This window comes from Macaca mulatta, chromosome 12, assembly GCF_049350105.2.
Source record: "Macaca mulatta isolate MMU2019108-1 chromosome 12, T2T-MMU8v2.0, whole genome shotgun sequence".
NCBI lineage: Eukaryota > Metazoa > Chordata > Mammalia > Primates > Cercopithecidae > Macaca > Macaca mulatta.
The window spans coordinates 7,181,696-7,208,146 of record NC_133417.1 but is presented as its reverse complement, the minus strand read 5'-3'; the positions used below and the strand labels follow the sequence as shown (position 1 = coordinate 7,208,146).

General features: G+C 46.1%; 1 protein-coding gene across 5 annotated transcripts in view; it reads left to right on the top strand.

Moving 5' to 3' along the window:
- FAM168B (family with sequence similarity 168 member B) overlaps positions 1–26,392 on the top strand; it is a 40,953-nt gene extending 14,561 nt beyond the window's left edge. For 4 of the 5 annotated variants that reach the window (XM_077956415.1, XM_077956416.1, XM_077956417.1 and 1 more), the window contains exons 3-7: positions 1,815–1,898; positions 18,238–18,380; positions 18,485–18,662; positions 21,231–21,355; positions 21,794–26,392. In XM_077956415.1, the coding sequence (XP_077812541.1) occupies positions 1,815–1,898; positions 18,238–18,380; positions 18,485–18,662; positions 21,231–21,343 (518 nt within the window). In that variant the 3' untranslated portion in view covers positions 21,344–21,355; positions 21,794–26,392. 5 annotated transcript variants of the gene reach the window in all.
- Positions 26,393–26,451: the final 59 nt, after the last annotated feature.

Sequence of the window (26,451 nt, the reverse complement as noted above, 5' to 3'; positions counted from 1 at the left end):
GCACAAAAGCAGCCATAGATAATACTGAGCATGTAAGGGTGTGCGTGTTCCAGTGAAACCGCGACAACAGGCAGTGTGCTGAAATTGCCGTGTGGGCTGTCATTTACTGACTGGTCAAAAGAATTGGAGTAAAACACTTTTTTAGGCTTTTTTTATTTTTGGTCTACAAAACACGTTTAAAGGAAGATTTCTGTAATTTTGAAACTTCACTGCCAAAAGCTAAGAAGATATGAGAAAGGAAAATGCTTTTATGCAACTTTGTACTCTTACTGGCCAATGGAGAGTCTGGTCTATAACTTTTCTTTTTGTTTACATTTAATGGAAAAAAGTAACTCTTCCTCAAAATGCTTTCTTCCTTTTTATTTTTTTGAGATGGAGTTTCTCTGCCCGTGCCCAACCTGTTCATTTAATTCTTCATTAACTTATAAACAGTTCTTTTATAGCTGGGCGTGGTGGCTCATGCCTGTAATCCCAGTAATTTTTGAGAGGCTGGGGCAGGCGAATCACCTGAGGTCCGGAGTTCAAGATCAGCCTGGTCAACATAGTGAAACCCTATCTCTACTAGAAATACAAAAAATTAGCCGGATGTGTAATACCAGCTACTCGGGAGGCTGAGTCAGGAGAATCGCTTGAACCTGGGAGGCGGAGGTTGCAGTGAGCCAAGATAGCATCGTCACACTCTAGCCTAGGCAACAAAAATGAAACTCTGTCTCAAAAAAAAAATTATTTTACTATTCTTTTAGTGCTTATTATAAAGATTATACCACTTTTATTTTTTTTATTTTTATTTTTTTGAGACAGTCTCGCTGGACATCGCCCAGGCTGGAGCGCAGTGGCACAATCTCAGCTCACTGCAATCTCCATCTCCCGGGTTCAAGTGATTCTTCCAGACTTTGTGCCGTGAAGTCAGATGAGGGTAACAGGACCTAGTGCGTGATACCCTTAGCACCCTTATTACTCTTGTTAAGTAATTATGTGATTTAGAGTTTGGAATGAAACTTCCAGAAATGTTATAATTGAAGCTGGGCACTGTGGCTTACGCCTGTAATCCCAGCACTTTGAGAGGCCAGGGTAGGTGGATCATGAGGTCAGGAGTTCAAGACCAGCCTGGTCAACATGGTGAAACCCCGTCTCTCCTAAAAATACGAAAATTAGCCAGGCCTGGTGGTAAACACCTGTAATCCCAGCTACTCAGAAGGCTGAGGCAGGAGAATCGCTTGAAACGGAGGTTGCAGTGAGCCGAGATCGTGCCACTGCATTTTAGCCTGGGCAACAAGAGTGAAACTCTGTCCCCCCCAAAATAAAAAATAAAATATATAATTGTGACCTATCAAAATTCTGAGGGAAAGCCAGGCGCAGTTCTCACACCTGTAATGGGAGGCTGAGGTGGGTGGATCACCTGAAGTCAGGAGTTTGAGACCAGCCTGGCTGATGTGATGAAACTCCGTCTCTAGTAAAAGTACAAAAATTAGGTGTGTTGGCATGCACCTGTAAGCTCCTCGGAAGGCTGAGGCAGGAGAATTGCTTGAACCTGGGAGGCAGAGGTTGCAGTGAGCCAAGATCGTGCCATTGCACTCCAGCCTGGGCGACGAAAGCAAAACTCTGTCTCAAAAGACGACAACAAAAAACAAAGTTCTATGGGAAGCAGACAACTAGAGACACATCGTTGGCCACACATAGTGCTCTCGGGGCTGCTTAAGTCAGTCCGTGGAGTTCTGGGGACAAAGGTAAGAGCGATGGCTTTGCAGGAACTCTGGTGATTGTGCGTCACTGCTTCAGTTGATGACATGAGATTGTTCTGTATTTTTCTTCAGCTGGTTTTCCCATGGGCTATGCAGCAGCAGCTCCTGCCTATTCTCCTAACATGTATCCTGGAGCAAATCCTACCTTCCAAACAGGTATGTGCTGGGTGATAAAATGCTTTGTACGTACAGCTGGGAGAGAAAAGTCAAGGGATGGATTTTGAGAAGGGTGGGTATAGAATTAGGACTTGGTTGAGTCGATTTCTCAAGTTCATTAAATTAGCCTGTTGATAAGTGCAACAAAAGCTTAATTCTCACTGCACTAAAGCTTTATATACTGTGTTTCTCATGTCCTCCCACAAGGCAAATCTGTAATCACTAGGTTGTTAGAGTTAACTCTGCCAGAGCATCTGTTCATGAAGTAGTATCACCTACTAGAAACTGAAGACTCTTGCCATGCTAACAGGTGGAATTTCTATGTTAATGTTTTTAGAGATAATTTTTTATTTGACTACTTTAGCACTCTGATCATATTTTTTTTAAAAAGTATTATTTTCCATGTAAGGTATATATGAATATTTTTAGATTTTGGAAATCACTGTTACTATTGAAAGTGGAATTGGTTTGGGTCTGAATCGTGAGGAGATTGGTTATTTAGTGGGATTTCCTCCTGGGAGCCTGCACTTTCCGGTGTTTTCCTTTTGGACTTTTTTCACCCGCAGCAGTGGTGGTGCACACTCTGATCTGAGGCTGTGGTGTGGCCTTAATCCTGCTGGGGCAACTTTTGTCCCTCACACTAGCCTAACACAGTTAACTCTGACAGAGGAGGACACAATAGCAGTGTCCTTTCCCCAAATTCTTCCAGTTTTGTGGATCATGAAATTCTGCCTTTATGTTCTGTCCTTACATCCATCTCTTCCTTTCCATTTCTACTATGACTACCCTTGTTCAGCCTGTAGTTCACAGCCTGAAAAAAACCTTCTTGACTTGGTTGTCATGCTCCCGAGCTTTCTCTCCCTGGGTTAGTGTTCTTCCCATTTAAACCAGAGCGATGCTCCCAGATGAGTTTTTCTCAGTGGTTTCCCATGACTATAAGACACAGTTATGCCAAGAGTCTCGACTTTCAGTCCCTGGCTGTTTGCCACATTGGCCCATTTTTTCCCCTTTAGAGTGGTTTTCCTTTTGTGTTTTGCCTTGAAAGAACCATCCGTCTCGTAGTGTGTATCCGTAGTTCATTCCTTTTTATTGTTATGTAGTATTTTGTTGTATGGAAATAAATATTTCAGTTTGCTTATCCATGTACCATGTGATGAACGTTTGGGTTATTTGCAGTTTTGGGCTATTAGAAATGAAAATGCTGTTAATATTTACATGCAGTTTATTGTGTGAACATATGCTTTGATTTCTCTTGAGTAATAAATACAGAGGATTCGAGTGGCTGGTTATTATGGCAGGTGTGTATTTAACTTTGTGAGGAACTGCCAAACTGTCTTCCGAAATGGTGGTACCATTTTACATTCCTGCCAGCAGTGTTTGTGAGTTGCAGTTCCTCCACATCCTTAACAACACTTGGTGTGGTCAGTCTTTTTAATTCTAGCCATTCTAGTGAATGTGTAGCAGTATCTTTTCATGTGCGTATTTGCCTTCTGTGTGACTTTGGTGAAGAATTTGTATACAGCTTTTATTGTATGTCGGTTATTGTTTTTTTATCATTGAGTTTTGAGAGTTCTTACCAGATATATGCATGTTTTTTCCCAGTCTGTGGCTTTTTCATTCTTCTAACAGTGTCTTTAAAAGTGGTTTTAAAAGTTTGGGCCAGGCGCGGTGGCTCACGTCTGTAATCCCAGCAATTTGGGAGGCGGAGGTGGGCAGATCACGAGGTCAGGAGTTCGAGACCAGCCTGGCCAACATGGTGAAACCCTGTCTCTACTAAAAATACAAAAATTAGCTGGGCTTGGAGGTGCGCTCCTGTAATCCCAGCTACTCAGGAGGCTGAGGCAGGAGAATTGCTTCAACCCAGGAGGCAGAGGTTGCAGTGAGCTGAGATCATGCCATTGCACTCCAGCCTGGGTGACAGGGTGAGACTCCGTCTCAAAAAAATGTTTGATGAGGGTTAGTCGTTTTATGGATCATGCTTTTTGGTACCATACTTAAGAAACTTGTATAACTTGGCTGGGCGCAGTGGCTCACGGCTGTCATCCCAGCACTTTGGGAGGCCGAGGCCTGCTGATCATGAGGTCAGGAGATCAAGACCGTCCTCGCTTACACGGTGAAACCCGCTCTTTACTAAAAATACAAAAAATTAGCTGGGCATGGTGGTGGGCACCTGTAGTCCCAGCTACTCAGGAGGCTGAGGCAGGAGCATGGTGAGAACCCGGGAGGCGGAGCTTGCAGTGAGCTGAGATCACGCCACTGCACTCCAGCCTGGGCTACAGGGTGGCGAGACTGTCTCAAAAAAAAAAAAAAAAGAAACCTGTGTAACCTAACTTCACAAATATTTTCTTCTTTTTTCTTGTAGAAGTTTTACACTTGTAGGTTTTTCATTTATGTCTGTGACCCATTTGGAGTTAATTTTTGTGTGTGATGGTAGGAATGGATTGAAGTTTGTATCCTCGGCATACGTATGAATGTGGCATGTGATAATCATGCTGTAGACCACCATAACATTAGTTACTCTTTTAGGATTTTCAGAGGTAGCCCACTTTTACTCATGTCTTCATGGAGGCACAAATCAGTGTGAAAATGTACTTAAAACTTTCAGCTTTTTTATTTTACAAGAAGAACCTTGAGTTTATTTCAGGCTGACAGAGCTGTTCTTGCCAAAAATGTGCAGCACTGCCTCGCAGAGGCAGGGTGGTGTTTGGAGGCCAAGTGCTGCTGACAACTTCCCACCTTGGGCGCCTCTGGGGGCCACCCTGTGGAACATGTGCCACCCATCTCATTATTATTTTGAGACGAGGTCTTGCTCTGTCGCCCAGGCTGCAGTGCAGTGGTGCAGTCACACCTCACTGCACCTTCAACTTTCCAGGCTCGAGCAATGCTCGCCCCTCAGCCTCCCGAGTAGCTGGGATTACAGGTGCACACCACCACACCCAGCTAATTTTTCTATTTTTTTGTAGAGATGGGTCTCACTGTGTTGCCTAGACTGGTCCCAAACTCCTGGGCTTAAGTGATCCTCCTGCCTCAGCCTCCCAAAGTACTGGGATATTATAGCCGTGAGCTACCATGCCCAGCTTGTCACCCATCTTCTTGAACATCTCTCCTTTCTCATAGGGAGGTAAGGCCTGTGTTGTCCCTTTTCCAAGACTGCTCTCAAATTGTTCTGTAATCCAGAAGCAGGGACAGGCAGGTAGCAACTGCAGCTGCCCAAATGGCCTGCCTTGTTTAGAGGGGCATCCGCTGACGGGTGTCAGGCAGTTGTTGGGTGCCAGACTGCTGGCGCACCAGTGCCAGATCTTCTGGTCTTGTAGGAGAAGCTGTGAAATTGGTGGATGAAAAATACAAGGCAGCCAGGCACGGTGGTTCATGCCTGTAATCCTAGCACTTTGGGATGCCAAGGTGGGCAGAACACTTGAGGCCAGGAATTCAAGACCAGCCTGGCCAATATGGTGAGACCCCATCTCTACTAAAAATACAAAAATTATCCAAGTGTAGTGGCACACACTTGTAGTCCCAGCTGTTTGGAAGGCTGAGGCAGAAGAATCAGTTGAACCTGGGAGGCAGAGGTTGCAGTGAGCCAAGATCACGCCACTGCACTCCAGCCTGGGTGACAGAGCGAGACTCTGTCTCAAAAAAAAAAAGAAAAAAGAAAGTCTTTCTGATGTCCCACAAGTGTTGTTGGCCATCTGACCTGAGTCTGGATCACAGCTGTGTGCCCATCTTTTTCTGGGATCCTCTCTGTTTTCATGTCTTAGGTGTTTGTTTTTAAGAGATGGGGGTCTTGTGGTTTCACCCAAGGTGAAGTCCAGTGGTAGTTACAGCGTTTTTCTGCTGAGTTCAGGGGATCTTCCCAACACAGCCTCCCAAACTGTTGGGATTACAGGCATAAACCACAACACCCAGCCTCATGTTTTGAATTTTTAAATTCCCTTTTCAGTGAGCCTGTCCCTGTTTCTGATGAGCAAGCCAAAATTATCAGTATAAAAAATTTAAAAGAGAAGTTTTTCTCCCTTCCTGCTGCTTTCTCTCTGTCTCTCTCGCTTTCTCTCTCTCTTTCTGTGTGTGTGTGTGTGTGATAGGATCTCACTTTGTTGCCTAGGCTGCAGTGCAGTGGCATGAACTTGGCTCACGGCCAAGCGATCCTCCTGCCCCAGCTTCCCAAGTACCTGGAACCTTAGGCACAAGTCACCCCACCTAGATAATTTTTAAAAAATTTTTGTAGAGATGGTGTCTCACTGTATTGCCCAGGCTGGTTTCAAGTTCGTGAGCTCAAGCAGTCTTCTCACCTTGACCTCCCAAAGTGTTGGGATTACAGGAGTGAGCCACTGCACCCGGCCCCTGCTGCTTTCTTGATCTGCCTTTTGGTTCTCTTGCCATCCAGTTTGTACCCAATGCTGACTTGTGGTTTCAACGCTGTATATGTGGAGTTTGGCTTCCAGAGCACTTTTGTAATCCAAATGCCACGTATTTCTTAGCCCTCTTCCAATTGTAACATAAGAGGAATCTTGAGAACCTTGTGATGAGATGTCTTTTGCTGAAGAATTCTATTTTTCGGAATCTGGAAATGGAGAAGGTGTCATTCATTCATTTTGTCCTCCTGAACAAGGCTGTGTATGCACACATCAAGAGTGGTGATATGGTTTGGCTGTGTCCCCACCCAAATCTCATCTTGAACTGTAGCTCCCATAATCCCCACGTGTCATTGGAGGGACTTGGTGGGAGGTAATTGAATCATGGGGGTGGATTTTTCCTGTGCTGTTCCCGTGATACTGAATAAGTCTTATGAGATCTGATGGTTTTATAAAGGGCAGTTCCCCTGCACACGCTCTCTTGCCTGCCGCTGTGTAAGGTGTGCCTTTGCTCTTCCTTTGCCTTATACCATGATTGTGAGGCCTCCCAGCCATGTGGAACTGTGAGTCCATTAAACCTCTTTCCTTTATAAATTACCCAGTCTCGGGTATTTCTTTATTAGTAGTATGAGAATGAATTAATACAACTGGGCTGTCCATTTTTGGAATCAGAGCTTTGGTTTGTGGAGTTAGCTGGATGTGGCTTATACTCCTGGCTGTGTCACTCCCTGGGTAAGTAGTTTAACTTCACCTTTGGCATTGGAATAATAGATAGATAACTCCTTGATTTGTTACGGGAGGATTTCAGCGCCAAGCCTATGATCAGGCACAGATGTCAGCTGGGCCAGCGCACTGAGGCCTCTGTTCTGCTCCCACTTAGAGTCACAGGGACCTATAACTAGTATTTGTAATGAGGATCTGAAATTGTCAAAACAGTCTGTTCTTTACAAGGTGATTTAGATGTTTATTACATTAGCACTTATTTTTAAAAGATACAAATGTTGGCTGGGTGCTGTGGCTCATGCCCGTAATCCCAGCACTTGGGGAGGCTGAGGCGGGAGATCGAGGCCATCCTGGCTAACACGGTGAAACCCTGTCTCTACTAAAAATAAAAGAATTAGCCAGGCGTGGTCGCGGGCACCTATAGTCCCAGCTACTTGGGAGGCTGAGGCAGGAGAATCACTTGAACCCGGGAGGCAGAGCGATTCTCCTGCCTCAGCCTCCTGAGAAACTGGAATTACAGGCTCTCTCCACCACGCTGGCTAATTTTTGTAATTTTAGTAGAGATGGGGTTTCTCCATGTGTGTCAGGCTGGTCTTGAACTCCTGACCTCAGGTGATCCACCCACCTAAGCCTCCCAAAGTGCTGGGATTACAGACATGAGCCCCCACGCCTGGCATTTCTTTTCTTTTTGAACTCAGAATTATAGCCATAAAATGAAACCCTTGGTTTGTTTAAAAATTAAACTTCACGCATGGCAGCCAAGCAGGAGAGAATAGTCTTTGGAATATTAATAGGCTGTGAGGTCCTGTGGAGCCTGTTTCTTTCCCTCTTACAGGTTTACATTCACTTAGGTAAAAGATCGCAGTGCTCCAAAAGGCTTTTTAAAATGAACAGTAGCAGTTCCCTCCTCCCTTGTGGGAGCCCCCCCGTTTCACTCCCCATGGGCAAACTCGAGCTCTTTAATTCTTTAAAGCTGCTTTTGCTTGTGATTTCCGTGCGTCGACATGACGTGTCTCTGCTGTTCCCTGCTTCTTTTCGTAAAGTGGCACTGCTTTACTGACTTCTCACTTTGCTGCCCCTACCTTCCTTCACAGTTCTGTTATTGTGGTCACATCAGCATTGTTGACAGCTCTGTCCTCTATGTGGCGATCCTGTTGTCCTGTGCCCTGTTGCAATTTCTTCTGCATCTACTGTGATTTCCCTGGAATTAATACTGTACTTACCTGGTGTATTTGATTAGGTTTCTGTGACCATAGCATTACTTAAACCTCCAGCTACCCCCGATGTGTTGAGATCTCTTCTTAGCAATTTCCGATACCTGTGTGTTGTGTTTTCCTGGTGAGCTCTGAAGCCCTCCCTTCCTCTCTCTTACCTGGACTGGTTGTCCTCTGGGCCAGACCCTTGGGGGGTCACTCTTCCTCATCATCCCAGGGCTTGCTTTTGCCTTTCCCTTCTGCCTGAGTTCTTTTCTTTTTTCCTAGTTTACTCTGGCTTTGGCAAGGGATTTTCTTCAGTAAGCACCTGGGAGAGTATGGAAAAGTCACAATTTTGAGATTTTCCATGTCTGCAAACATTTTATTCTGCACGCACACTCGGTTGATGGTTTGTCTGGATGTAGAATTCTAGAGTAGCAGTTACTTCCCCCCAGAATTTTCAGGCCTTTGCTCAATGGCTTTCCAGCTTCCACCACTGCTGCTGAGAATTGGGATACCTTGTTGGTGCCTGATTGAGTGTAACATTGTTTTTTCTTTGCTGCTCTGTAGGATTTTTGTCTCTCGTGTTTAGAAATTTCATGATGCTAGCCGGGCGCGGTGGCTCAAGCCTGTAATCCCAGCACTTTGGGAGGCTGAGACGGGCGGATCACAAGGTCAGGAGATCGAGACCATCCTGGCTAACACGGTGAAACCCCGTCTCTACTAAAAAAATACAAAAAACTAGCCGGGCGAGGTGGCGGGCGCCTGTGGTCCCAGCTACTCCGGAGGCTGAGGCAGGAGAATGGCGTAAACCCGGGAGGCGGAGCTTGCAGTGAGCTGAGATCCGGCCACTGCACTCCAGCCTGGGCGACAGAGCCAGACTCAGTCTCAAAAAAAAAAAAAAAAAAAAAAAAAAAAAAAAAAAGAAATTTCATGATGCTGTGTTTTGGTGCAGATCTTTTCTCCTCACATGTACTTTAGGCTTCTGAATTTTTAAAATTTTCTAAATAAATGTCTTTTTTACTCAAAAATTATTATAAAAATCTGTGTGGTACACAGTACTTTTGGGAAAAAAAATGACCTATTTAAATAAAAAGTTTCTGGTTCCCGAACAGTTGGCATTCTAAAGTCAGTGACCCTGTGCATGTCCTTCCTGAGGGCCCAGCCAGGGTCGCTCGCAGGTTTGGTAAAAGTGGAAGGAGGGAGCTTCTGTTCTTCGCGCCGCGTGGCTTGCATCGGCACAGACGGGCTTCTTGGGGAGGGAGAATCTGGAAAGCTGTTGTTTTGGAAAGACCTAGCACTGAATGAATTTGGTATTTCAGGGGGCAGTGTATAGTTTTGGGTACGATGAGGTAATTGTGTATATTTGTTTATTTGAAGTTTGTGAAGTTCCTGTTGAATTACTATGGAGGGATATGGTAGACTTAGTGCTGAATGAAAAAAAAAACTTAAGGAAGGTGACAAGCACCCACTAAGTCTTTATTTTTAATTAAAATTTTGTTTTTACTTAGTTTTTAAAAAATTTTTAAAATTATTAGTTTTTAGAGACAGGGTCTGGCTCAGTCGCCCAGGCTGGAGTGTGGTTGTACAATCATAGCTCATTGTAACCCAGAATTGCTGGACTCAATGAGCGATCCTCCTGCCTTGGCCTCCTAGGTCGCTGAGACTACAGGTACACCCCACCATGCCTGGCTCATCTTTATTTTGTAGAGACGAGGTCTTGCTGTGCTGCCCAGGCCAGTCTCAGAACTCTTGGAATCAGGTTATCCTCCCATCTTGGCCTCCTAAAGTGTTGAGATTACAGGTGTGCACCATAGCTCTTGGCCCCACACTAAGTCTTAAATTGATAGGGAGACCTGTTTGCCTTACTTGAAATGCACTTTTCTTAAATGCTGGCTAGAAGATGGTGTAACATTCATGCCTAAGCCAAGACCAGAGTTTTCTGGTGAGCGTTAGAACATAGCCGCACAGTCATAAGAAAAAACAGTAAGATAATATATATTAAGGCCGGGCGCGGTGGCTCAAGCCTGTAATCACAGCACTTTGGGAGGCCGAGGCGGGTGGATCACAAGGTCAGGAGATCGAGACCACAGTGAAACCCCGTCTCTACTAAAAATACAAAAAATTAGCCGGGCGCGGTGGCGGGCGCCTGTAGTCCCAGCTACTCAGGAGGCTGAGGCAGGAGAATGGCGGGAACCCGGGAGGCGGAGCTTGCAGTGAGCCGAGATCGCGCCACTGCACTCCAGCCTGGGCAACAGCGTGAGACTCCGTCTCAAAAAAAAAAAAAAAAAAAAAAAAAAAAAAAAATATATATATATATATATATATATATATAAAACTATTGGTCTGATTAGAAGTAGTTGACTTTTTTCAACATTTTATTGTAAAAAATTTCAGATATCACAGAAAAGCTGCAGAAATTTCAGTGATCATCTATATATGGATGCTAAGATTCTACGATTAAACTTTTTAAAGTCAACTTTTACAAGTAACATTTTACTTGTATCACATACACGTTACTCCATCCATCCTTCAGTCCATCTTATTTTTTGATGGGTTTCATTTCAGAGTAAGTTGTGGGCCTCAGTATACCTCACCTCAATAACTTGAGCGTGCACATCATTAATATTTGTTTAGTTCCTTTTTGGTTTTGGTTTTAAGTAAAATGTGCATGTGTGAAATGCACAGGTTTAGCATCCCATGCATTGCATGCTTCCTTCTTGGAGCAGTCGCTCCTTTTGCTTCAGCAAAACCTGCATGTGAGGTAGGTGTTGTAAGACACCTTGGGTAGGCCGGATGCGGTGGGTCACTTGAGATCAGGACTTTGCGACCAGCCTGGCCAACATGGGTGAATCCCGTCTCTACTAAAAACACAAAAATTAGCTGAGCATGGTGGTGCACACTTGTAATCCCAGCTACTCGGGAGGCTGAGGTTGGAGAATCACTTGAACCTGGGAGGCAGAGATTGCAGTGAGCTGAGATTGCACCGCTGCACTCCAACCTGGGCAACACAGCGAGACTCTGTCTCAAAACAAAAACAAAAAAGACACCGTGGGTGATTGGATTGGGAAACCTAGGGCTAGCTGAAGGGATTTCTGCTGCTTGAGGCTTTCAGTAAAAGAAAAGGAAGACATCATAGGTGGGCGCCTCGACTGTGTATCCTAAGGAAATGAAGCCTGAGAAAGGACTTCACCTTTTTCAGTGGATGTGGTAGGCCAGATGAGCGCTTCTGACTCAGAGACTCCCTCTTTGAAGGGAGGTGTTCTCAGATTTTCCTTACTTTGGTTTTATACTCTGTATTAGAGGTTCGTTCAGGTTGGCAGCTTGCATCTTCTCTTCACTCGGAGCTCTCTCTGCAGTTCGAACAGTGACGAAAAGGTCAAGGACTTTCTTATTAGCAGTGTTGATGGATGTAGGTCGTGGGTTTATTGCTTGTTTTAACAACTTCTAATAGCTTTTCCTTTTTCTTCTCATTCTTTAGTGAATCAGTTATCAAATAGAACTGTAACTTCTTGTTGCACGTTGGCTGTATAGATTGAACATGTTCAGTGGCATGGTTTGACTGTTTTTTTCCAGCCTATGCCTCACTGCCAGGCCATCTTCCACATCAGCATCTTTCAGACTGCTGTAGAACCCTTCCTGCTGATGGCCTTTTTAAAGGCTGGGCAAAATTTTGTAGTCTTCTTTTTTTTTTTTTTTTTTTTTGAGACAGGATCTCTCTCTGTTGCCCAGGCTGGAGTGCATTGGCGCAATCTCTGCTCACTGCAACCTCCACCTCCCAGGTCCAAGTGATTCTCCCACCTCAGCTTCCCGAGTGGCTGAAACTACAGTCATGTGCCACCAAGCCTGGCTAACTTTTGTATTTTTAGTAGAGACGGGGTTTCACCATGTTGGCCAGGCTGGTTTCAAACTCCTGACCATAGGTGATCCACCCGCCTCAGCCTCCTATAGTGCTGGGATTACAGGCATGAGCCACTGCGCCTGACTATAATTCATCTTCTAGGGGTGCATTTGGGTGTGGTGATCCATGGGCCCTTTCAGCTAGCTTCCTTACTGGTTCTTTTACCTCATACATGACTGTTATATTTCCATGGAGATTTCTGGCTAGCGTACACTCTCTCAGTTGTGTGTCAGCATCTGAAAGTGCTGTATACTTTTCACCTTGCGTATTTTTACTTTTTTTTTTTTTTTTAAATTTTGGAGACGGTTTTGCCAGCTTGGCCAGGCTTGTCTCAACTCCTAGGCTCATGTGATACGCCTGCCTCGGCCTCCCAAAGTGCTGGGATGACAGGTGTGAGCTACCACGCCCAGCCTTCCACCTTAATTATTATTAAAAAAAAATTAGCCGGGCTAGGTGGCTCATGCCTGTCATCCCAGCACTTTGGGAGGCTGAGGTGGGTGGATCACGAGGTCAGGAGATCAAGACCATCCTGGCTAACACGGTGAAACCCCATCTCTACCAAAAAAAAAAAATTAGGCGTGCTGGCAGGCACCTGTAGTTCCAGCTACTCCAGAGGCTGAGGCAGGAGAATGGCATGAACCCGGGAGGCGGAGCTTGCAGTGAGCAGAGATTGCGCCACTGCACTCCAGCCTAGGCAACAGCGAGACTTGGTCTCAAAAAAAAAAAAAAAAAAAAAAAAAAATTATGTATACCAAAAAGTTGAGCGGACAGTACAGTGAATGTCCACGGTACCCACCACCTAGATTCGCCAGTGATCTTTTCCCGTATTTACCTTGTGTAAGGATGAGCGTTGTGTGGTTTTTCTTTTCTTCTTGTGGAACCAATTCAGAATCCTTTGTGTCTTGTCCAGTAGATTTGAGTGTAGCCCTCCCTAACATGAGTGAGGAGTGCTTTTGCATGCCCGCACTTAGAAACAGCAGTTCTCTAATTTTAAAAGTAGTTCAAATTTACATTTGCCCAGTTATCCCCTAAGTTTTAAAAAACGTTTGAGCAGGACATGGTGGCTGACACCTGTAATCCCAGCACTTTGGGAGGCCGAGGCGGGTGGATCACGAGGTCAGGAGGTAGAGACCACGGTGAAACCCCATCTCTCCTAAAAATACAAAAAAGAAAATTAGCCAGGCATGGTGGCGGGCGCCTGTAGTCCCAGCTACTCGGGAGGCTGGGACGGGAGAATGGCGTGAACCCGGGAGGCAGAGCTTGAGCCGTGAGCCGAGGTCGTGCCACTGCACTCCAGTCTGGGTAATAGAGCAAGACTCTGTCTCCAAAAAAAAAAAAAAGTTTGGAATCAGAATGTACTCAACATTACATAGTGAATTTTTTATAAAGTTGAATTTATGTCTCATTTCTTTCAATCCATAAGTCTTCCTTATATTATTTAATACTTTGACTTCAAAAGAGTAATTAGGAAACATTTCAAGTATTTACAGAAATACATGGGAACATAATTCCCACTCACACGTTGCCTGTCTTTAGCACAAGTACATGGGAATATGCTAATTCCCACTCACAGCCAGGTGTGGTGGCTCACGTTTGTAATCCCAGCACTTTGAGAGGCTGAGGCAGGCAGATCACGAGGTTGGGAGTTCGACACCAGCCTTTCCAATATGGTGAAACCCCATCTCTACTAAAAATACAAAAATTAACCAGGTGTGGTGGTGCACACCTGTAGTCCCAGCTACTTGAGAGGCTGAGGCAGAAGAATCTCGTAAACCCAGGAGGCGGAGGTTGCAGCGAGCCAAGATCATGCCACTGCACTCCAGCCTGGGCAACAAGAGCGAGACTCCATCCAAAAAAAAAAAAAATTCCTGCTCACACATCACCTGGCTTTAGCACAAGTATATGGGAATATAATTCCCACCTACACATCGCCTGGCTTTAGCAGTTATCAGCTTTTGGCTGATCTTTTTCATCTGGGCCCCTGCCACTTTCCTTTATATTATTTTGAATCAAATCTCAGATACTATGTTCGTCAGCTTTTTAAATATTATCTTTGAAGGATAATAAGAACTGTGTCATTGTCACACCTAAAAAATATTTTTTTTATTACTACCAAGATTGTAAACAGTGTTCATATTTCCAGTTATCTGTCATGAATATTTTTAATTGTATAAAGAAAGGGAACCTTGTGGGTTTGTTCGTTTAAACGGTCGGAAGTTTGGAATGAGATTCCCAACTTGGAAGTCTAGCATCAGTTCTCAGGATGTGACACACAGAGGGTTGCTCTGTGTTTTGACACTTTTATAAAAAATTATCATCTTGGTCAGATAAGAGTTTGTTGACTTCTAGGAGGATGTCTTTTCAGGCTAGTGGAAATACGAGGCAGAAACTGGGATTAAGCTGGACAGCAGGGATCCCATTCGGCAGTGTCCTCCTTTGGGTACAGCTGAAGGTACCTGCTGGTGTCTGGCTGCTGCATGGCAGTGGGAAATGAAGGAGGTGGTGTGGCTGGCGGGAAGGGAGCCATCCAGGATGACCCTTGACCTCCTCCATCCCCACAGTTCTTTCATTTGAGACAGCCTTGCCCCACCCGCCCCTCTCTGAGCTGACTCCTCATTGCTTGCCAAGACTGCATAAAATGTTGCTATGTTGGTGGTTGGTTTTCCTGTGATTTTTTTCCCCCCCGAGGCCAGGCACCTTATGGGGAGGGCTGGATCTGTCCTGATCATCTCCGCTGTGACAGGGCATGGCCCCATGTTGATGGTGAATAGCCTCTCTGTGATGGTGTAATGCCTCAGTCACCATGACTAGTCACATGTGTGCCCGCCACACACCATGCTTCCTTTTTCCATTCCTTCCCTGAGTTAGCTAGTGACTTAGGGGGAATTGGACTGTCCCAGGTCTCTTCCTGGGAGTATCAGTACATGGCTAGACAAACACTGCCTTTTCCTTTATAATTCTTTGATGGCGTTCACACTACCTTTTTCTTTTTAATTAAAGAAAATGTTATACAACCTCGTTGTGGTGTAATTGACATACAACTAAGCGTACAGATTTAAAGCTTCAGTTTGATGAGTTCTAACATGTATACACCCGTGAAGCTTTCCTTTTCACTTTCCTGTTTTAGCCTTCTTAAAGACCAGGAGATGAGCAGCCAGAGAAGGGAACTCTGTAACTGCTCTTGTCTTGAAAGTTTGCTTTTCCAAATCCTGATGGAAAGTCTGTGTATTCTGCTTTCCTTTGGCTGAGCACCAGTATTAAAAGTTGTTGTATTCAAATTTTGGCAGTGTTTCTGTTTACGGTTAACATAGCAGTGAGTGAATTTCAAAATATAGGAAGCCCTGGAGGAATCTTTTCTTTCCTCAGATGGAGACTAGCTGAGGTTGGGAGTTGCCTGATTTGGGTCGAAGGGTCAGGACTCTGGATACAGACAGATGTGGGTGTGAGCACCCACTTGCTGTGCAGGACGGGACCACCTATTGTTTGTCCTGCTGCAGGTCTCAGCCGCAGCACCTCCCACTGTGAGACCTGGAAGGGCCTGCAGGGGAGTCTGAGAAGGCTGACGTTGAGGCCTTCATGTTACTTAATTGATACAGTATGCAGTATTTAGGTGGAAAAGCCCAGACTTCACCACTGTGCAATATATCCATGTCACAGAATTTCTCTGGCACCTGAAACGAAAACCCCAGACTGGTGAATTTCCTAGGGGGGCAGTCATTCTCTTTCCCTTTCAAATTAAAATATACAGACCAGCTACATATATATACAGGCTCACACCTGAAATCGTAGTACTTTGGGAGGCTGAGGCAGGAGGATCATTTGAGGCCAGGAGTTCGAGAGTATCCTGGCCAACATGGCAAAATCCCGTCTCTACTAAAAATTACAAAAATTAGCTGGGTGTGGTGGCACATGCCTGCAGTTCCAGCTACTCGGGTGGCTGGGGCATGAGAATTGCTTGAACCCAGGAGGCAGAGGCTGCAGTGAGCTGAGATTGCACCACTACACTCCAGCCTAGGGAATAGAGCAAGACTCCATCTCAAAAAAATAAAAAACAAACACACGTACATATCGCTAAACACAGCCCAATTGTGTAAAATGTTTTAAAAATTAACTTTTATTATTACTATTATTGTTTTGAGACAGGGTCTTACTTTGTCACCCAGGCAGAATGCAGTGGCATAATTACAGCTCACTGCAGCCTTGACCTCCGGCTCAGGTGATCCCAAATTCTTTATACTCAGCTCATTTCTTAAAACTTGAGTATAATTTATGCACAAAACACCCACACATTAAGTGCTCAACTGGGTGGGTTTTGACAGTTGTACATGCCCATGGAACCACCACTCCAAATAAAACATGGAACACTTTGATCATCCGAGAAGGCTTTCTTCGCCCTCTCCCCTCTCTGATTTCCGTCACTGTAGGTAAGTTTCTTTGTCGTTAGGGAATAAATGAGATCGTTGCTATATGTGCCGTTCTGTTTCTGGCTTCTTTGGAAAGCTCAGCATGGTGTGAGATTCATCCATGTTTTTTCCTTTTGATCGCTGAGTAATGTTGATAGAGATATATCATGATTTACCCTTTCTCCAGTTGAAGATTTGGATTATTTCCCATTTTTGGCTATTAGGAATAAGACTGAACACTTTGCAAGTCTGTTGTGGACCTGTGTTTTCATTTTTCTGGGGGAAATATATGGGAGTGGATTGCTGGATGTTGGGGGACGTGTGCCTGGCATGCGAAGGTGCTGTCTGACACGGGCAGCATGTGAGTGCTCCACCCCTCCTGCTCTCACCCATGGGAATGTGAGATGCCATAAGCACTTGTATGGACATTTGATTTACATAGTACAAGTTAATCCTTTTCAGTGTACAGTTTGGTGTGTTTGGACAGTCATACACAGCTGTGTGGCCGCCACCACATTTGGGTAAATGCACTCTTTTGGAAAGGTTCTCGCTTGCCCCTCTGGCTCCTGCACTGTGGGTTTTGATGACTGTGGATTAGGTTGATCTTTCCTAGAGCTTCTGTCAGTACATGCATCCAGCATGTGTCCCTGTATCTGGCTTCTTTGACATGGTGTGGCTTTGCGATTCATCCATGTGCTTGTATGGATCAGCCGTTTGTCCCTTTGCTTGCTCAGTAGGATTTGTATGGATGCACCACCGTGTGTTTACCCATCTGTCTTCTGGTGGGCGTTTGGGCCATTGCCAGCTTTTGATCATTGTGAATATAGCTGCTGTGAACATAGCTGTCCAGAGACCCTCTCCCTTCCCTGAGACCAAACCCCTCTTCTCTGTTGGGATCAGGAAGGGACACCTAACTGCTTATTCAGCAAACTGAATCACTTTACTAGGTCGGGCCTGTTTATCTGCTTCTGGAGGTGGGTTGGTGGCCAGCAGCGTGCAGGGCTTTGGGGAAGGGCTGTCTTGGTGCCAGCTGCTCCTCGCTGTTGGCTAAGAGTGCCTTCCTCTCGAGTCTGCTCAGTCACCCTCCACTTCAGCTTGCCAGGCTTCAGCATGCTGTCTTCTCTTCCGTTCTTGGTGAGTTTTATGTCTTTTTTCTCTTAATCTGCTTTATCGTCATTTTCATGTCATTTTATGTGGGGACAAAAGCAAGTATGTGTGTTCAGCCTTTTCTCGACCCAGAGGGCTTTTTACCATAGAGTGCTTAGCCTGTCTGGTGTTGGGCAGGCATCTCCTGTTTTTGCCGTAACAAACACCACTATGATGAGCAAGCTTACAGTGAAGTGTCTGTGTGTGCAGGCCCACGTGCACTGCTTTCACACAGACTTCTAGAAGTGGAATTGTGGGATTCAAAGGCATATATACTTTGGATGCCAAATTTAGCACCAGGAAGGCCATACCAATTTTAATTCCAGCAGGACAAGACGGTTTTTATTTCCTGTCCTGTGTGAGCATTCCGTCTGTAGAACGTTCTCCTTTGGTATTTTTTCCTCCTCCCCAACACCCTGCCGCCACACACACATGCCTGCACACACGCACACAAAGTGAGAAATGAAGTCAGAACTTAGTGGAGGAGAGTGGGGGCGGCAGTGGCAGCAGGCCTGGCGAGGTGCGTGGGGCTGACACGCCACTTGGCTCCTCCCTGCATGTGTCTCTCCCTGTGCCTGGACCGGCTTGGGTGAACTCAGGCCATTGCCTTGTTTGTTTCAGGTTACACTCCTGGCACACCTTACAAAGTGTCCTGTTCCCCCACCAGCGGGGCTGTGCCGCCGTACTCCTCCTCCCCGAACCCCTACCAGACTGCTGTGTACCCCGTGCGAAGTGCCTACCCGCAGCAGAGCCCGTACGCACAGGTATGCTTTGGGTAGACACTGTCGTGTGGGAAGGGTTGATACCAACTGAGCACTCATCCTTTGGCCCTGGGACCCTGTGTCAGTTGTCTCTCTTCTCCCCACAGCAAGGCACGTACTACACACAGCCGCTGTATGCAGCACCTCCTCATGTCATCCACCACACCACGGTGGTGCAGCCCAACGGCATGCCGGCAACAGTGTACCCTGCTCCCATCCCCCCTCCTAGAGGCAACGGGGTCACCATGGGCATGGTGGCTGGGACCACCATGGCCATGTCAGCAGGTAAGTCCTTGTTCCTGCGGTGTCTGCCTTGTGGTGTCCCCTAGAGGTGGGGCAGGGGAGAGCTCACAAATCCTCTGACCCTTGGCTCTGGGTTTTCATAGCTATAGTTGTGTGGAAGGACAGAAAATTCTTTGGGGAAGAAACAGCAGGTTATCTTTTATTTTGCCTCCCTGAGTGACCTCTTGTGGAGGCCTCTCTGAATCTGATGGGCTCACTTTGTTGGTGAACTGAGCCATTTGGCAATGCAGGATGTGCCCCCCTCTCCTCCCACCCCCACGACCATGTAAGACTTGAGCAGAAGGGGAGGACACTGTGTGTCCCGGGGTGGCTGGCCCTCTTCCTTTCCCTTGAGGGGAGCTTGTCTTTGAAGGTCAGTTGTCTTCATAGGGATGTTTTCATGCATCTAGAAGAGCTGGTCTTCTGTTGATAGAAGGAAGCAGCTGCCTGTAGAAATCCTTCGGCATTCATCTATTGTACTTTACTTCCCAAGGCCTCCTCTAAGAAAAATAAACCATGGAGAGATGAGGCTCCTGTCTAGGATGGGCACATCTCTGTGGAAGCTCTGGGGGCTTGATCTGATGTCTAGGGATTGGGTGACCACCCATATGGATTCACCTCCTGGTCTGTGGGTCAATATGGCCACCTTTAGGTCATGCCCACACAAAAGCGTACTGTTTCCTCCTTGTTTTTGTGGACTTGACTTCAGTGTAAGGAGATTATGCCAGAGAGAAGCATTCTGGGATATTATGTGTGCTTCAACCTAGACTCTGATTTGGTTTTCCCCATACTTACCTGTCAAGGAACAGGAAACTGGGCGTAGACAGAAACTGCTGGTTTGAGGCGCAGGGAGGGAGGGCAGCGGGCACCGGGTTGGGTGTGGGCCAGGTGAGTGAAGGCCGCTGTGTTGGAGGTGCTGCTGGTCCATAAATGGACTCAGGTAGTTGCTGAGTTTCTGCAGTTGTAGGAAAAATAGATTTTTCTTAAAGAACTCAGAAGTTCATGTAGTTTAGAATTATCATTTCTTGTTTTATTTATTTATTTATTTATTTATTTATTTATTTATAATATTTCTTTAAGACAGGGTCTCACCCTGTTGGCCAGGATGGAGTGCAATGGTGTGATCTCAGCTCGCTGCAACCTCCGCCTCCTGGGTTCAAGTGATTCTCCCTCCTCACCCTTCCCAGTAGCTGGGACTACAGGCACCCGCCACCATGCCTGGCTAATTTTTTTTGTACTTTTGGTAGAGATGGGATTTCACCATGTTGGCCAGGCTGGTCTCGAACTCCTGACCTCAGGTGATGCACCCGCCTCGGCCTCCCAGAGTGCTATGCTTACAGGCATGAGTCACTGTTCCCAGCCTCTTGTTTTTTATTTATTTGTTTTTACCATCTTAACTTTTTTTTGTTGTTGTTGAGACAGGGTCTTGCCCTGTTGCCCAGGCTTGAGTGCAGTGCACTGTAGTCTGGAACTCATGGGCTTAAGCCATCCTCCCAACTTAGCCTCCTGAGTAGCTGGGACTGTAAGTGTGCTACCACACCTGGCTAATTTTACAACTTTTTTTGTAGAGCTGGGAGCTCGCTATGTTGCGCAGGCGCATCTCAAACTCCTGAGCTTAAGCTGTTCTCCCGCCCCAGCCTCCCAGAGTACTGGGATTACAGATGTGAGCCCTGTGCCAAGCCCATCTTAACCGTTTTTAAGTACGGTTCAGTAGTGTTAAGTATATTCACATTGTTGTGAAACAGAGCTCCAGAACTTCTTTTTTTTTTTTTTTTTTTTTTTTTTTTTTTTGAGACGGAGTCTCACGCTGTCGCCCAGGCTGGAGTGCAGTGGCGCGATCTCGGCTCACTGCAAGCTCCGCCTCCTGGGTTCACGCCATTCTCCTGCCTCAGCCTCCTGAGTAGCTGGGACTACAGGCGCCCGCCACCGCGCCCGGCTAATTTTTTTTTGTATTTTTAGTAGAGACGGGGTTTCACTGTGGTCTCGATCTCCTGACCTTGTGATCCGCCCGCCTCGGCCTCCCAAAGTGCTGGGATTACAGGCTTGAGCCACCGCGCCCGGCCCAGAACTTCTTTATCCTGCAAATCTGAAACTCCGGTACTCATTAAATGCTAACTCCCCATTCTCCTTTCTTTCTGTCTCTGAATTTGACTAGGTATTTCATCTAAGTGGAATCATAAAATATTTGTCTTATAGTGACTGGCTTCTTTCTTTTAGAATTATGTTCTTAAGGTTCACCTATATTGTAGTATGTGTCAGAATCTCCTTCCTTGTTAAGGCTGAATTATACTCATTTGTTTATCATCTGACCTATAAAAATTATTGGGTGTGCTTTATGAAGGGGACACACAAAAGACTTTTACAAACATATCGTCTGTGGAAGCTTGCTGTGTGGAGACAATTTTTGGGTGTGGGAGATTATCTAATGAGAGTCTGACAGTATCTGGGTCAAGACCATCCCTCTTCCTGTATACCCTCCTCCTTGCAAAGAGTCCAGGCTTGTGTGTGTGTTGGGCACTGTGGAGCTGTGCAGGAGGTCGGCCTCATGTCATGTGCTGCTCTTTCTTCCAGGTACCCTGCTGACTGCTCACTCCCCAACTCCTGTCGCCCCCCACCCAGTCACTGTGCCCACATACCGGGCCCCAGGAACACCCACTTACAGCTATGTGCCCCCTCAGTGGTGATCACCTGCAAATGTAAGTGACCAGTGAAGGCTGGGCCAGCCTTTGATGAAAGGGCATTTCCATGGGACAGTGGCAGATTTACCACATATTTAAGCACTAACGAGGAAAGTGTGCCTGACCCTGGATCCAGAGGCAATGCAGTGTTTAAGTTTTTTGTTTTTATTGAGACATTACAGAGTAGAAGAAAGAAGGAACCATTGATGACCTGCTGTTGACAGTGTCCATCTTGAGCCTTCCCTGGAATGTGCTGTGACCCCCCCACCTGCTTGCTGCAGGAAATAGGGCTCTAGTTGTAATTGGGGATCTCTAGGAAGGAAGTGAGAACCAGGTCCAGCAGTTTTGGCCATTGCTGCCCTTTCTGACCGTGGTGGACCTCGTCCTACTTGAGAGTTTGGAGTAGCAGTGCCGGAAGAGCTCTGTGTGACTGAGTATCTGTCTTCCTTTCTGCAGGTTTGAGGACGGAGCTGTGCAGTCACATTATTGGGGATTCCACAGCTGGTGCTGCAGGCCTTGCGCCTCCAACCAGGACTTTCTTCTTAATGCTCTCGACACTTAGCTAAACACGACTATATCCCGGCCCAGCAGGCCCCAGCGCCGTTAGTCTCCAGCTGACTCTGTGGGTTGGTCTTAAAGCAAATTCTGTTTTGTGGACTGCCTGGCAATTTTTTAGCTAACTGTAATGATAAAAGGGAGTATTAATCTATTCTGAATCATATCTAGTTGAATGCATGTTTAAAAAAACAAACACAAAAAGCTTGCTCAATCTACCTGCAGTGACTGATGCAAAACCATCATATGCAAAATCCAAAGGAATGGAAACGTATTTTACAACTTGTATCACTAATGCACTGTTGTAATGTTCGCAAAGTCTTCAAGTTATAAGTGTTAAAGTGAATTTCTTCATAGAGCATCTGAAATATCTTAGATGATTCTTCAACCTTTTGGGGTTGATGTGGGTTGCCAGTTAGGGATGTGGACATTTTAGTTTTCAGCAACCTGTTTCTTTGGCACTGACTGAGGGAGTTGCGAGGTTTGTGAGACAGTGGGGAAGCCACAGCTGCTTGGGCGCAGCCGGTTCATGGGCATCCCTTTGAGTGTAGGCTTGGTGGAGTCAGTGGGACAGGGACGTGCTTATAGCTCACCGTGAAAGATCATAGTAGCGTGGCCAGTACAATTTGGGGCAAGGGGGGTGGTTTTTGTGTCGGCAAAGCAGTTTCTCTGCTATCTAAATTTTCATTACAGTTCTCTTACAGAGAGACGATGTTTTTATATATCTTTATTGGAAAAGTCCTATGTAAAACTAAATTATTTTCCTGGGATGGAAGAAATGTGAAAGAGAAACAGCCATGCTTGCAGGAGGTATTGTCCTCTGCTTTATTTAGCTTAGAAAATCATTCCATTTTTTTTCCCCCTGGAGAAATGTTTGAATCAGTTGAAAACAGGTAGGCATTGCTGTTTTTCCCCTACAAAGAAGGACAAATGTTTCAGCTGTATGTTATGAAGAAAGTGGTATATTTAAGAATGACTTAAAAGGGAACAAAACTTTATTTAAAATTCCTCCAATTTCTTGTAGAAAGGCAGGGCCGTGGATATGTCTGGAAATGTAGAAACCTGTAGCTGCTGCTGGGATCAGCCACCTGATGGTGGTGACTGGTCTGCTGAGGCGGGCTGGAGGGGACGCTTAGAGATGGGTGAGGGGGGGGCCAGTGTCTGTTGTCTGCGAGCCGCTCCTGCCATCTCTTTTGCAGCTGAGGGCCCTTGGCACGAAGCAGGCACGGACAGCAGAAAGGGCCAGGCGGTGCTGGAGTGCGTCTGCTGGCAGGGTTTATTGTGGGAGAGGAATTGGAGTTTAGAATCTGAACCTTGTACATAAGAAATCAAGAGTCTTCCCCCTCCCCGCCCCCAAAGTATGCCCACCCTGTATCTATGAGAGCGCATGTCTGTCCTCGGGGAGGGTCGGAGTGGGGGTGGGGGATGGAAGGCCTGGGTCCCTTTCAGTGGCTTCTGGGGCAGGAGCGTGCATCGTCTTCCCAGTGAGGTGGTGTTTTGAGTGCTGTGGGCTCTGGTGGGGAGGGGGCTCTGCTCCTCCCATTTTGCTGGTAGCTGGGTCAGGGCACTGGCGCCCAGTGAGGATGCCCACTAGCGTTCTGCCCCAGTTGGTTGGTGGGGGGGGGACACCTGACCACTGAGCCTTTGGTAACCTTATTTTTTATAGTAAGTACTCCTCATACTTTTCTTTTTCACATCTTATTTTATAAGAAATTTAGGAATATTTTTGCATGGATCATTGTAAACAACAGATTCTTGATTCCTGATGTCTATGAACATAGAATGTTTACCGAGAAGTACTTTCAAATGCTTCATGAGCGCTTACTCCGTCTTAGTGTCTGTGGTGGGGGGCAGATGCTCACCGCAGGCACGCGGTTCGGGCCCCTTACTTCAAGTCTCTGTTGCTAATTCCATCTGTTTAGTGGACGGTTGGCGGAATTAGTAGGTTCTAAGGGTTCCAGGGGTTCAGCTGACCAAGTAGCAGAGAAGTCTTTTTTCCCAATTGAGTGCTAATAGATTAGGATAAAATACTCACAATTTTAGTGTATGCTTTTAAAAAGCTCCACACAACAAAAATTGAAACATACACCCACAGCTCCTGTGAGGGCTGGAGTCTTGGGGTTCGGGAGGAGGGTAGAAGTTAACAGGCATCTCTTCAGGCTTGCTTGGGACTTGGCACACACAGGATGAGTGTTTTTACAAGCGCCGAATTAAATGGTGTTTTAAAGAGTGGGCGGCATCCCCCACACACATACGCCATTTACATCAGCTTCATCAACACTTTTCTTCCTCCCTATAACTTAACCTTTTTTCCCTTTTGTGAAGTTCAGAGGCTTTATGAAATAAGTTTGCATTGCACATCTGTGCAGAAATTTTTCTGACTTTGAAACTATCAGGACATCAGCTGTCAAATACAAAAGGTAGATATCAGGTAAGAATCTGGACTTAGGGAATAGTCACAAAACTGTCATAGGTTGTAATTTTATCAACATTTGCTTCTAGTAAAATTAAAGTTAATTAAGAAATAGAACTTGGGTCAAAATTCTGTTACAAAGCTGCATAATTTGTCCCCAAACATATGGTGGAGCATTCTGAGAAATTTGCTTTTTGTGTGTTTGACATTCCTAATTTGGGAGTCCTTCAGCTGAGTTACTGTTCTTTTAGAAGTTGAGACAGGCAAGCAAAGGACTTAATTCATGTAAACATGGACATCATGATGGCTATTTAAAAAATATTTGTTCTGCACCTTCTCCGCTGAGGCTTGGGAGTGTGTTCCATCGTCTGTTAGCTGCTGCAGTTTCTCTACTCATGGAAGTCTTGTTTGGATCTGTGCTGGGGGCTGAGCATTTAGTGTGAGCCAGTGACCCATGAACTTGCCGCTCTGTGAGGGCCAGAGTCAGTGCCAGTCGTGGGAATGGGCATGAAGGCACTTCCAGAACCGTTTATGTCTCTCGTGAGCCATCTGTTAAGAACGTTCTTTTTGGTGTGGTTTGTAGGCCTAGCTGTCACTATTCCGGGAAACTTTCTTGAGTGCTATGCAAATGTGTTCACAGGAGATAGGGGTGGTCCTGAGCCTTGGGCTGGGCGCCTGGTCAGTGAGTGTCCTGCCCTTCCCCAGCTGGGCTCCTTCTGGTGGCATCATCTGACTGTGATGAATGAGGTCTGGGAAATAATTTGCACGTGTCTTGGGGACACGACAGTAACCAGAGGAAATACATTATTACAGCAACTTGCAGTGTACTAATACCTGTCAGTGTTGGCCCCCATAAGGTCTGTAAGGCATCTGTGAGTACCAGTGAGTGCTGGTGAAAGGCCAACAGGTACCAGTTATGTAAGTATTGGTGTCTGCTTTAAAAAAGGAGACCCTGACTTCACCTGTCCTTTTTAAATATTTGAGAACAGTATTACTCGGAGCAGCTGGGCCCCCTTCACCTCACCCCACAGCTGACTGTTGGGTATGTCCATTGTCACCAGTTTGGCTGTTGCCTGGACAGGACAGGACCTGCAGTGGGCACGGCAGCAGGTGGCGGGGGTGTGGCTTGAGGTGGGCGGCAGCGTCTGGTCCTCCTCTCTGGTGCTTTCTGAGAGGGTCTCTAAAGCAGAGTGTGGTTGGCCTGGGGGAAGGCAGAGCACGCACATATTTTTCCCCCCAGTACCTGTGCATTTGTGAGTCTTCCCTCTGGGCTTTCTGAAGGGCAGCAGACTCTTGAGTATACTGCAGAGGACATGCTCTATCAGTAGGTCCTGAGGGCGCCAGGGGCTCAACTGACCAAGTAACACAGAAGTGGGGGTGTGTGGCCTTTTTGGTTAGGAAACTGCACGTTTCGGAGTTTGTGTCTTTCTCCTACTGCCCATTATTTGAAGAATAGAGAGCCTGTAGGGATGGCCTTATTTTGGTCCACAGGACTAACGTGAAGTCACTTGGGAAGGGGAGACAGAGGAGGAGCGGCGTCTGTGTCGGGACCCCGGGCCTGCAGACGGGTGGTGTGCTCCCAGGACTGGCATGACAGGTGTCTCCTCACCACAGGCTGTGCCCATGAGTCCCTGTGCAGACCAGTGGGCAAGGCAGCTGAGCCAGATGTCGGGCCAGTCGTTTGTGTTCCTGGCAGGGTTGCTGTGCTGGCCACACGGAGAGGTCCCTAGAGAGCCTCATGGATTGTAACTAAAGAAGAAACGGTTCCTTTTTGTTTTTTTTTAAATGATTTTTTAATACCATTTTTTACACCGTTCTCTCGGTACTTTTTTTTAAGCTGAGTCAGCATTGTCTTCCAGTGTTAAAGGCATCCCTCACTTCTGCATTGAACTTACGTATCCATGCCAAGGAATGGAATTTCCATCCTGAGCCAGTTCAATTAGGTGTCAATTGATACTATTTTAATTTTTTATGCAATCTGATAAGTAGATGAGCTCAGATTTAAAAATCTCAAAAGCACGTTTATTGTAACAAGAATTGTTATGTATTAATACTGCAGTTTTCAATAAAGATTGACTTGTGTTGCATATTGTGGTTTTCATGATTTCTCCATGTGGGTTTTGTCTAGAGGTGGCATGACCTGACT